Genomic DNA, 12,045 nt, shown 5'->3' on the forward strand with positions numbered 1-12,045 from the left:
TCTCTTTATTTTCGAGTACAGAACATCTTCAGGATATTTGTTTTCCGTTCGTTTTTCTCCCTCAATTTCTCTTTCGTTTCGCTTTAGCGCGCACCTGCGCGGGTATTTACAAATTTTCGAAGTTGTTGATTTCGTTTATAAGACATTCATCACTTTCGCACCTCTTCAGTTCAGCAGAAATTTGATTTCTCACATGCCTCATCTTCGGACGGATTTGCACCGCGTTGCCAGCTGGATGATGGTAATTTTCGTCTATCTAAGTACCTCAGGCCCTCAATTTCTCCATCTATCACGATATTTTTTTCTTCATATTGACAATAAACTCGTGTCATTTTATATCAAAGTGCATTTGGGGTCTTTACGTCGACGTGAATAGTTGTTATACCTTATCGGGTGACAATTTGGTTTGACAGGACAATTGGCAATGATGACAGTACAACTATTATTACATTTTATAATTCAATTTGTTCGCTCGTTATGTTCTAAAAATTGTTAATTTACTAAGTACTAGGTTTACGCAACGGGGGGAGTGAAATTCGTTAATTTAAGAAATATACAAATGTACAAGGGTAGTCTGTTGTGACTTTGTGAGCGATAAGTCGATGGGCTCAGTCGACCAGGTTGAAGCTCACATGTAAATTCGCCTCAGGTCCGCTGGTGATGTGATCATGTTACACTGGGGGCAGAGTTTTTTTGCTCCCTGTAATGAAAATAAAACGAAATGGACCCATCAAAACAGTTGTTATATAATTTGGTTTTTGATACAGGTAAATTTGGGATGGGCTGGCTGTCACTCAACGGCTTCGTGAAAACGAGTATCATTTTACATTTTGCGTTTTCAATATGCACCCGCATAAACGACCAGCATACGCGGGCTTTCCACATGATTTTCCATCATTGAACAGTGCTTTCAATGGCAAATAACGAAATGGAATCGGAAACATTATGTGGTTTACAATGGTTTTGGGCTTGTGGTCGATGTGATCTGGTGGGTTTTTTTTTCCTACCCCTGTTGTTTTGTCCCAATGGTAATGCCAAAAGGGGATATGATAATGGTAATGAGATTAAAGATATACTGACCAGTGTATGTAACCAACACTGCTCGCAGTGCACGTGCCAACAGCACACCGACGTCACTGGTTTTTTGTACTGCTCCTGTTAATGAAAATCATTGATGGTAATTAAGCTGATAAGAATTTCTTTAACTAATGGGTTGACAAACTGGATCAGAAAGGTTAGCGATGTGAACATGAATTGTGATTTATTGATTTGTAACATCGGTAGGTCGTCTGAATATTTGTTTTTGAAAGGTTTTACTAGTCAATGGGGAGGTAGGAATGAGGAGCTATTGATTTGGAGAAATGTTATATGAGCTTTCAACTTTTGCAGCATTTTTGGGAAGGTTTGAATCAATGGTACATGATGCAAAACACAAGGTTAATCAGAATTAATCAAGACTCCATGAACCGCAATGGGGAATCGTTTTCCGGCAATTTTTATAGGAATGAAAGAGACGAAATCTGGAACGTTCAGTGAATTCTCAGGTTCATCACTGAACAAAGTACGAAATTGTCACGTAATTTTCCCGAAGAAGTCAAATCTTACAGGAACTTGCCGACTTATTATGCCTCCAAAATAAAAAATTCTTGAACGTTCAACATTTTTTATGAAGCTGGTGAGTTATTTCTACGTGCCGTTCCGTAAATTTCTCAATCGTTGGGGAAAAATTACGGAACGACTCATTGTCCCCACAGCGGTGAGTCATCAGATGGGTGGTTAATTTTTACGGAACAAATCGTAAAATTTACGTGGCGATTCGTACAATTTCAGTTCCGACTCACACTTTTTATTGAATTTTACTTCGCTCGCGGATTACGTTTCGAAATTGAATTTTTACGTTTTTTTTCTGCACTGGTAGAATGATTCATTTATTCCAAATGAGATTCGTTAAATATTAAAGAATGGTAGAGTTGAATATGACCAAATAAATATTCGTTAATAGTTAACGAATGGTTCACTTGAAAGGTGAATGTCGAGTCAAACAAGGCTCTTCAAATAATTGGTGAGACCGAATAGACCCTAGCCAATCAAATCGATTTGTTAACAATAACTAATCCTTTCTATCAGTGTAGTAATTTTTATTGAATTTTTCTCTCCGTGGGGCCTATAATTTGATGTAGAACGCAACCTGGACCCCTAAAATTCATATTTCAACATTTTGGTTCCTGGATTATCTATCAAGCTCATGTAGGTCATGAAATCTCGCAAATTTTGCAAATTTCAAATTTTTCGTATTCCACGCAAGCCAAGAGGAGCTGGTAAGGTTTACCAGACCTTACTCTGCCATTAACGACATAATTTCATACGTATACCTCTACATTATAAATTCCAATTTTTTTTGACAACGAAAAAATTCGCAATGACTCTTGAAAATAATTCAACTCACCATACAGATCAGACACTTGAACGGTTGTCCCCTCATCTCATTCTCAAGTTCTCGAATTCTACTCCTCAATGCATCAACAACCGGTGTATCACTGCCATCCTGTCCAGGTGTCGTGGTAACTCCCTCCTCTCCTTCACACCTTTGCCTCGATGGTGTGGTCGAGGGTGAGGATGGATTATTGAGTCCGATAATAGTGCCAGGTTCCGGTTTGACCTCGACCTGGGCACCATGGGGTTGATCAGGTGGTGTATGCGGGGTCAGTGGTGCATTGGGTGATATGACAGCTTCCCTGAGTGCATCCCTCTCCTTCTGTTCCCTGGGTGTCCCCTCACCCCTCGGCGCTATCACATCCGCTTCTGAATACTGAGCTGGACCAAATTGCGCTGTCTCATCGCCATCGACAATCAGATCCTCCTCCTCCTCTGGACGCCCAGGATTGCCCGCACCATTGCCACTCCTCGACGAGGTCGCGAGTCCTGCAGCTATGAAAAATAAAAATAAACGAAAAATGCAATTCACAGTCAAATATCGAAACATTTCAGTGAAAAATTCACAGCGTTTATGGCGCGAATGAAGTTATATCTCCATGTATTGAAATATTGTCTGCTCGTTCAACGAAATTGGATTTTTATTCGGAATTTTATTTCACTGTTTGATGTGTTTGAATGTCATTCTGCAACAGTGTTATTGTTGTTTTCCAATTTTTATATGAAACTCACCGGAGAATCCTCCCACCAGCATCGATGTTGCACGAATTCTCTTTTGCCCAGCCCACTCGTACTCCTCGAAGGTCTCTGTGTCACCCTCGACGTCCACCTCTTCGTCGTCCAGGGTGACGTTGGACCCATTACCACCGTTGTGCTTGTTCAAACACCTCTCGACGTGCTGCGTTAGCTCTTCTGGGGTACCGGAGAGACGCTCGTTACAGACGGGACACGCGGGCTCGTCTGCTTTTCGCTTCCGGTTTTTCACCCGAATTCTCGCCTTTGGTTGGTGGGAACATATGTTTATTTAGATACATATATTTTTAAATGAGACGACGTGGTTTTCGATTGTTTGGAATGATTGAAGTAAACGACAAGTTATTGGTGATAACAACAATACAATGGCGTATTCTATTGTAATCAGCGCGTAAAAAAATTGGAATTTCAAAAAACCTTTTGCGCAATTTAAACATAAAAAAAATTTATTCATAACCGTTTGCTGACAAGCAATATGGGAAGAAACAATGGAAGAAATAAAAATTCAATGCACAGAGAGAAATTTTCTAGAAAAATTCTAGTATCAGTACTGAAGAAAATCACAATCCACCAGTTATGAAAAATTCTAGTGCTGTTAAGGTAAAATTTCTGGGTAAACATTAAATTAAATTTAATGTTGCTCTCTTGAAAATGTTATGTTACTAATAAACTGCTAGGAATTTAATTTTTTTTATGCGGAAAAAAAACTTCAGAAACAATGACGTCACAAAGTATTACAGTGGGGGATTGTTGGGAGACAAGAAGCTGCTGTCGAGTGGCGAAAATGTGAACCCGTGCAAGTAGGGTACGCGACCTGCGCCCCGCCCCCATCTGAGTTCCCAATACGAAAGAAAGAACTTTCAATATTTTTGTCAAATTCCTCAAATTACTTGATCATCGACTTACTTGACGATTTGCTCGAATTCTCTTATAAGTCTCCCACCTCCCCTGCGGCGTGCCATCAGCCGTTGACGGTGTATGCAGCATTTGTCCATGCGGATGATCCTGAACGACTGGAAGTATCGATCTCGGTCTCGGTCTCGAATTATTCACCGATACTTTATACAATCGATCAAGTTCCTGAGCAAAGTGCTGCTCCAATTCCTGCGGTCTCACCGTAACACTGCACACAGGACAGCAGGATGGATCAGCTGGAAACTTTTTCTTACCTAAAACAAACCCAAAAGAAACATCATCTTTAGTATAAACAAAACAGCATAAGACTCCCATCAACTCTAGATGAGTAATGATAAAAAAAAAAACGAGGAATGGAGATTAGAATTTTTGTTTCAAATGAGGGGAGGGATAGGGAACGCGAGCAGCTGCGGCTCCTCAAACGGCCATCTCTGTTTATTTATTTGTGCACGAGATATGCCCCGGAGGAATTTCAGGTCGCCCGGACACGCGCTACTCCTCTTCACCAAATGGTTGTTTCGCTTTCACGGTTACCCACACCCAAACAAAATAACATTTTATCCGGAAATCTCTAACGTATCGTTTCTCCTCTATTTTTACAAGATGGAATACACTCAGTCTCATTCCATAGGTCCTTCATCACATGGGTAAGTGTGACATGGAACATTTGGTTTTTTCTAATTTTTCCTTGAGAAAATTTGTCTCTGTGATGAATGTACTCTATTTTTCAACCATGAATCAACCATGAAATGAATCAACCATGTACGACATTCAGACGATAAAAATTAATAAAGCACGATTTATTTAATAATAAAAAAAAAAAAATTCTAAGAGAATTAGAATTTAGAGAGAAAAAATTTATGTACTCTATTTTTCAAATGGAGCGTGAAACAACAGAATAAAAATAATGAGATTAATATCATGAGTTCATTTCACGGCTCTCAAATACAGAATATGGACAATATATTGGGGAGCTACGTTTATTGTCTGATCATTCGTGTTTATATAATAATGTTAGGGGTTCCCTTTCGAATCCGACTGTAATTGACTGTCATCATCTGGAAGAAACCCTCTTGGTAACAACTGTCTTTTCAATGACATTGATATCTGTCTGTCATTCTCTTTGGAGATCTATTCAGACTCATCTCAATATACCTCCTAAAAAGAATCAATAAAACACCCCAATCAATTTATTAATTGTGTTTTGTCCCTTTCTTCACTGAATACAACAACAACAACAGCAATAATAATAATAATATTAATAATAATAATGCTCCCCTGGAAAAAAAGTTGAGTCAAATAAGACATTTTACGTTGAATGGGAGACTATTTCATAAAATCAATGGTACGCATTGTTAGATGAATGAGATTTCATGGGCATTCTCTTTTCTATTAGTTCATGGACAGTTCAGTAGGAATTCTGATTATGAGAACGAGAATGAATTCGATTTACGGGTTAAAAAATATGTGGTGAAAGCATAAATATTGGGGATCAAATTACGCTAATGCCACAAGAATTCTAAAGTTCTGATTTTCAAAAGTAAAAAGTTCTGAATTCCAAAACCGAGATATCCTGAAAATGACAGAAAATGTGCCTTAATTCTAGCGAAATTTTACGAAATTTAAGTAAAAAATTACTGCTTTTTTAAAATTCAAGGTTTTTTCTCAGATTTTTAAGAAAAATTCTCTTAACCCTAGATTGTTCACCCTATGAGAGAAACCCCGCCGCGAATCGTTTTTCTTTAGTTATAATTGACTGGCTTACCGAAAGAATTAAAAAAAAATTGAATTTGTCAATTGAAGTGTTTAAAAAATGATAGTAGTTTTTAGAACAACATGTTTCCCAAAATTCCTAAAGAAAACAAATTATTTCGGACAGATGAATTATTTTTTCCCATGTTAAATGAAATTGCCCATGACGCGACGTTGCCGGAAACTCGCTAAACGCGCCCGGGTAGTGGTGAGTGAACTCGGCAACGCTAAAGCCTAAATAATACAGCGGGGAATCCCCGCGGAGGTAACCAAGTCACAGGGGCGCGTTTGGTGACCAGACTAGGGTTAAAATGAGTGAAATAGTATATTTTAGGGCGAGTGCCATGGGGTTTTTTATTCGCGTGGAGTTGGCGTCCGCGAATAAAAAAGAAGGGCTGACATCAATCCCCGGACGAGGAAAAGTGAGACAAAGTTAGGATGTTCAAAGTTTGACTGGAAATTAAAATTTTTTTTTCTAGTGCAGGATTGAAATTTAGTGTCTTTCTGAAGAGACAATTGGCAATCTTCAGTCTCATCAGCTTCAAACAAATATTATCGTTTAATCAAGAATAATACTGTGTTAATAAACTTGATTTCCTGAGTATATCCAAAAGAGATTGACAATATTAGACAGGAAAACTGTCACTCCTCACTACATCACACGAGTTAATATTAGAATTATTTTAACATAATTTCATCTCCCTATCCCGTGTTCTTTCATTTCTCCTCCTTGAATTCAATAAACTTTTTATTTCCACTATCCATCAAATACCAAGCTACATTCCAGAACCGTTTAACATATCCAATGGCTATCGGACACAAGTATATCTTCTAGAACGAAACGATATAGTATTTCAACTGGTCTTTGTCCTCCAGGCATTGGGGAGAGTCTAGAGTATAAGATACGTCCTCCTCTTCTTTTTCTCATCCTCCTCTACCCTTCTTTTTCCCCATTCAATTAAGTGACCTCGCAAATTTATGTACGTGCCACTGTTTTCGATATTTGCCTTTTTTTTCCTGCCTCTCCTTCCGTTTGTCTTTTATTGAATCAAAAGGAGGCACGAGGTATCTCGCGTTTCTCAATTGGAGATAAAATAAAGGAGCTAAAATTCCTTGACTCGGGGATAGTGCACAGCCGTTGCCTCGACAATTTCCTTCGAACGATTATCGAACGAACCAATTGATGAAATCAGTTTGTCCTCTATTATTCTCTTCATTTTTGTTTTAAGGATATTCAAGTAACTCGGGTAATTTTTGTTGGGGGAAATCCTCTTCAGTTTATAGAATACACCAAGAATATTTTTTAGGTGCAATGTCAACCTTAGTTTTCAAACATTTTTTTTGACAAAACGATTTTAAAAAAAATGAAATTTACCAAAATGCGTCTATAAGAGTTGTACTCTCGCCTCCAATCAAATAATTCCTAGTCTTGAAGCGTGTTTTCGTTTTCATTAATTTCCTCGTTATACTCTCCAATTTTTTGACGTGGATACGTCTATGGTTTCAATATGGGGGGTTATTTTCATTTATGGTTTCAAAATGGGGGGAAACGGTCCTTATGTGCAGCGCCTTCTATCGGCATTCTAGAAAATTCTAGCCATTTCGAGATGATTTGAGAAGTTTCTCGAAATTTCGAAAAAATTCAAAGAGTTTCTAGAAATTTCGAGAGAATTCAAAGAGTTTCCAGGAAATTCTTTTTTTTATTGTTATTTTACATCGCTTCGACCCGGTTAGGGTATACTGCGATGATGATCAAGCTTTTAACCCTTTGCTTTGTCTTCCGGTACCCCACTTTTCGCCGTTTTGTAGTGATGTGCGTGCGCTCGCGTGCTCCTCTTATGGCGCACTAATCTCGCACGGACCCCCCACTCCTCTCACACCGAAACGATTCGAGACTTACACGAAGCAATGGGTTGAATGGTTCGATCGCACCATTCTACCCGGCCGGGATTTGAAATCGGAACCTTTCGCATGTGACGGAACCTTTCGCAACGAACTTACCCACTGCGCCAAGCCACCGGGGTTTTCCAGAAAATTCGAGGGAATGCAAGGAGTTTCTAGGAAATTCGAGAAAGAAGGAGACACCATGGATGTATCCACATCCAATGACAGCTGTATCAAAGATACAGCCGCCTGCAATTTTTTGCAATATTAAAAAACGTGAGCTTCTGAACAGATAATTACCAACAATCAAATTAAAAGCATCTTGATTCATACGACGGCCATATTGGGTGGTTTGAATTCTCGCGTTCCTCACGTCTGCACTGATAGAAGGATTCGGTTAATGTTATCTAACGAATTCAGTTGAATATTTTTTTCTGATCCGCTTGTATGAAATACATATTCGTTGGAGTTAACTGTAAATCTAGTTGTACTACTGACTACTCGCAACTAGAGTAAAGTGTCAAATTGAATAAAATATTGTTCAATATTTGTACAATATTTATTGAAGAAATTGCCGAAAAAGTGCATTCAACAATGAAAAATCGAAAAAAGTATGGGGATGGCAAGATCCTCGACAAAACTGAAATCTTGCTTGAAAAAAAGTTGCTAACTTGAACGAAGTACTTGAATATCCTTAAAGGGACTCTTTCCCTCTCACATCCAGAGACATTGTACTCTCCATCTCTCTTTCTCTCTCTGTCTCATTGTTCTCTTTTTATCTACGAGGGGAAGCCCTCAGAGATGATGTCGTAACCGTTTCTTTTGAGAGTATTTTCAACCACGCTATCATTTACACTTAGCTCAGGGCTTTAAAGCTCCCGTTGAAACCATTCTCCTTGGCCCAAAGAAAAAGAGCATCTTTCAAACCCGAAGAAGTGGAGAAAGTTAAAAAAGACTTGGCACTTTTTTTCGCACTCTCATCCCACCCCTTAATTTCCGTCTCCGCGATAGAGCGATTTCGTATCTTTAATTAGAAGCGCCAAATGTCCCTCTTGAGCTAATAAAAACCGAGAGTCTAGGACATTAATTTGGCTGTTGCCTTTGATATTAAACGACTTATTTTCATATTAAGATCAACACCCGGTATTCAACCAGCGAAAGAGATCTCTTTTTTTCTTCAACCCCTGGGGGTCTAAAGATTGCATTTCACGTTCGAGTTTTATGGACTGACGCTAAGTGGCTTTTTAACAGTTTTTTATCTTTCTTTTTCTCGGCTTTTTCCACCTCCCTGACTCACTTTTTTCGCGCGTATGGCACAACCCTAATGTTTAACCCACCGCGGCCCTCAGCGCGTATTTCGCCCTGTCTACGTGAGACTGGAGTGTGTGGATGCAGAGTGTGTTATGCCGTCCCGTCGGCACCCCCGGAATCACCAGCCACATACGACAGACATTTGGCAACAATTCGTGCTTCCGCGATGGCTGTTATTACACATACATAAACGCAAACATTGAAGGCGTGGGGGTCTTTATGGGCAACGATTTGGGATTCCCAGCGCATCGGACGCCGTTCGAGTGCCTCTTTGATTTAATAGCGAGGCATCAACGGGCCACTCGAGGCTAAGGTTCAGGGTGGGAGTGAAACGGAAACGTGAAAATTTTCACGTTTGATGTAAGTATTTATTGATCAGTATTTTTCATGCCTTTTCGCTGATTAAATTTAATTAATTTAGTGATGTTGTTAAATGCGAGGAGTCGATTCAACTATTGAGTTTTCTAAAATGAAAGGAGGGATCATTGAAAATCAGTAAAATTTTCCTGAAAATCAGCAATTTTTTTTTCGTGTGTATATGCAGAAGTTCTTCAAAAGAAGAGTTACATATTCTCTTGTGCACGGAGAAAAATGTATGATAAAAATTGAAAAAAATAATGAAGATATGGTAGACATTAACGAAGAGTAAGACTTAACTCTTTGGTGTAAATTTTGAAGAACGTCAGGTGAAATTTGACTTCCTTAAGGGGATACGTCGGTGAAATTTAAGTCTTCACTGGGTCTTGGGACCCATTGAACAGTTCGTGATATATGACGGAATATGGGAATAACTGTTTTTATCTTCAAAATGCTTCTTGCACCGTGGTTTTCATACGATTTTAGCTTGTTTTTCAAATGTTCGTTACACTCCAAAGAATAAAGCTAAGCATCCGTTTTCCTTGATTCACAATAGATCGTCTTAATCTGAAGCCTGAAAGTCTTAAGTTGAAAATTACAAAAATCTTACTTTGAGACTTGGAAATCTCAATCCTTCTCAAAATCTCAACTTGTGACTTTGGAAGGTCTCAATTTCAGACTTTGAAAGTTTCAAGTTGAGACTTTCATAGATTCAAGCTGATCCTTTTAAATGCCTCAAGCTAATAACTTCGAGTTTCGGAACTCAATTTGGAAATTTTTCTTCAAGTGAAGTTCTGAAAGTCTCACCTCGAGATTTTCAAAAATCTCAATTTGAGACTTTTGGAAGTCTTAATTTGGGTTTTGAATGTCTCTAATTGAGACTTGAAAGTCTCAACGTGATACCTTTAAAAGTGTGAATTTGAGATATTTGAAAATTTCTATTTATGTTCAAAAGTCTTAATTTGGGTGTTTCTCATTTTTCCCCCTACAACGAATTGGACTGCCAACCAACAATTACAGGTATGGTGCACCCACCGCAATTAAAAATTTACTAAACGGCTGTGTATGGTAGAAATTGGCTCGAAATACCGTGATATTCATCGTTTTTGGGTAATTCGTACAACATTCTTCTTATATGAAGAGTCATTAATACAATTTTTCCTGTGGGATATATGGACGTCAATTCTTCTAAATCACCCAGTCAAAGGAGACGTTCGAATTCTCCCTTGGATCATCCTGTCGGATTTCCTACAGGAATTCCCGTCAACAATCCTATGGAGCTTCTTCACACATGTAGATCGATCTCTAAAGAGTGGAATCTAACGAATTTCAATGTTGAAAAATCGACAGAGTTCATTCAATTCGAATCGGTTGTTCAGAAGGTAGTTAGTCCATCCCCCTCCCCCAACGCCATCTTGTTTTACCACTTAACTACTGAATACTGATATTTCTTATCAGTTTTAATAAACATCATCCACACTTAAGTGAAATGATAAAACAGATGAATAAATTCCTCTTTTGCAAGTTCGATAAATGAACAAAAAATCCCTATTTATCAATAAAATCGCGGATTCTATAAATTGTAAAAAAGTTTACGTTCTCGATAGTAATTTAAACTCTGTTTGATCATTCCAATCCGGATTAAGCAATTAGGTAGTGTGTGATATCGACGAGAAAGGGAGGAGGTTAAAAAGAAGGACAAAGGTATACGAGCAAAATGCGCTCAAGGAAGGCGCGTGAGACGCCAGGCTTAATCCGGTTTTAATTAAATACTCGGGCTCTCCAGCGGGTGTACTCCCGTGTCCGTGAATTTTCACTCCTCTGCAACTGGGCGTTTGTCCCCCCTCCCTGGCCCTTTCGTTTGGGCCAAGCGTCTTTGTTTCACTGGTGCGGCTGTCGATGGAGGTGAGACAAGGAGAGGGGGACAGTCCTCGTGCGCCGTTGAATTTTGCTGCCAGGAGAAAGGGACATCCCGAGCGCGCTTGCCGTTTAACCGCAACTGTTGTCACGCGAATGGGGTGAGTAACCACGCCAAACGCCATCCACACCACTCTTTCTCCTCTTCTATTGAGCCCGTAACACACGGGACTCTACAGGGGGGCGGGTCAATGCCTATACAACATCGACATACAAATTTTTCGAATGAAATTATGTCTCAATCTAAATGCTTCATGGGCTCTAATGAAATCGGTGAGCGCGCTGAAAAAAAATGCTTTTTCATCACGCTGTGACGAAAAGTGAACTTTTCGGCGCGCTCCGCGTGCCTAAAAGTCCAATTTCCGCCACATTGTGATGAAAAATATTGTTCGTAACTCGTGAAAAAATGTTTTTTAGTTCATGGGATTATATCACTCGCCTTCGGCTCGTGATATAAACCTCCCACTCGCCAAAAAACACTTTTTTGCACTCGTTACGAAATATACTATTTTGTCATTCCGGCTATGAGGCCGTTTCGACAAAAAATATTGTCCGCCACGCGGCTGAAAAAAATTTTTGTAGCTCGCATTTTCGGTCTACTCGAGTACAAATTTTGATCAGGTTGTCTGGTTTTAATAGTATATTTCGTAACGAGTGCAAAAAAGTGTTTTTTGGCGAGTGGGAGGTTTATATCACGAGCCGAAGGCGAGTGATATAATCCCA

The 12,045-nt window shown here is 39.1% G+C and overlaps 1 protein-coding gene across 1 annotated transcript in view; it reads right to left on the reverse strand.

Annotated features, from left to right (window-relative positions):
- Positions 1-12,045, reverse strand: part of LOC107038151 (E3 ubiquitin-protein ligase RNF220) — a 125,308-nt gene continuing 113,263 nt past the window's right edge. Inside the window, exons 5-9 of the mRNA XM_015257102.1 lie at positions 4,093-4,355; positions 3,166-3,430; positions 2,447-2,928; positions 1,081-1,155; positions 1-700 (exon numbers count right to left, since the gene is read on the reverse strand). Of these exons, the coding sequence (XP_015112588.1) occupies positions 629-700; positions 1,081-1,155; positions 2,447-2,928; positions 3,166-3,430; positions 4,093-4,355 (1,157 nt within the window). The 3' untranslated portion in view covers positions 1-628. The remainder of the gene's footprint in view (positions 701-1,080; positions 1,156-2,446; positions 2,929-3,165; positions 3,431-4,092; positions 4,356-12,045) is intronic.

This window comes from Diachasma alloeum, unplaced genomic scaffold (assembly GCF_001412515.2).
Source record: "Diachasma alloeum isolate Michigan unplaced genomic scaffold, Dall2.0 Dall_scaffold_00176, whole genome shotgun sequence".
Classification (NCBI taxonomy): domain Eukaryota; kingdom Metazoa; phylum Arthropoda; class Insecta; order Hymenoptera; family Braconidae; genus Diachasma; species Diachasma alloeum.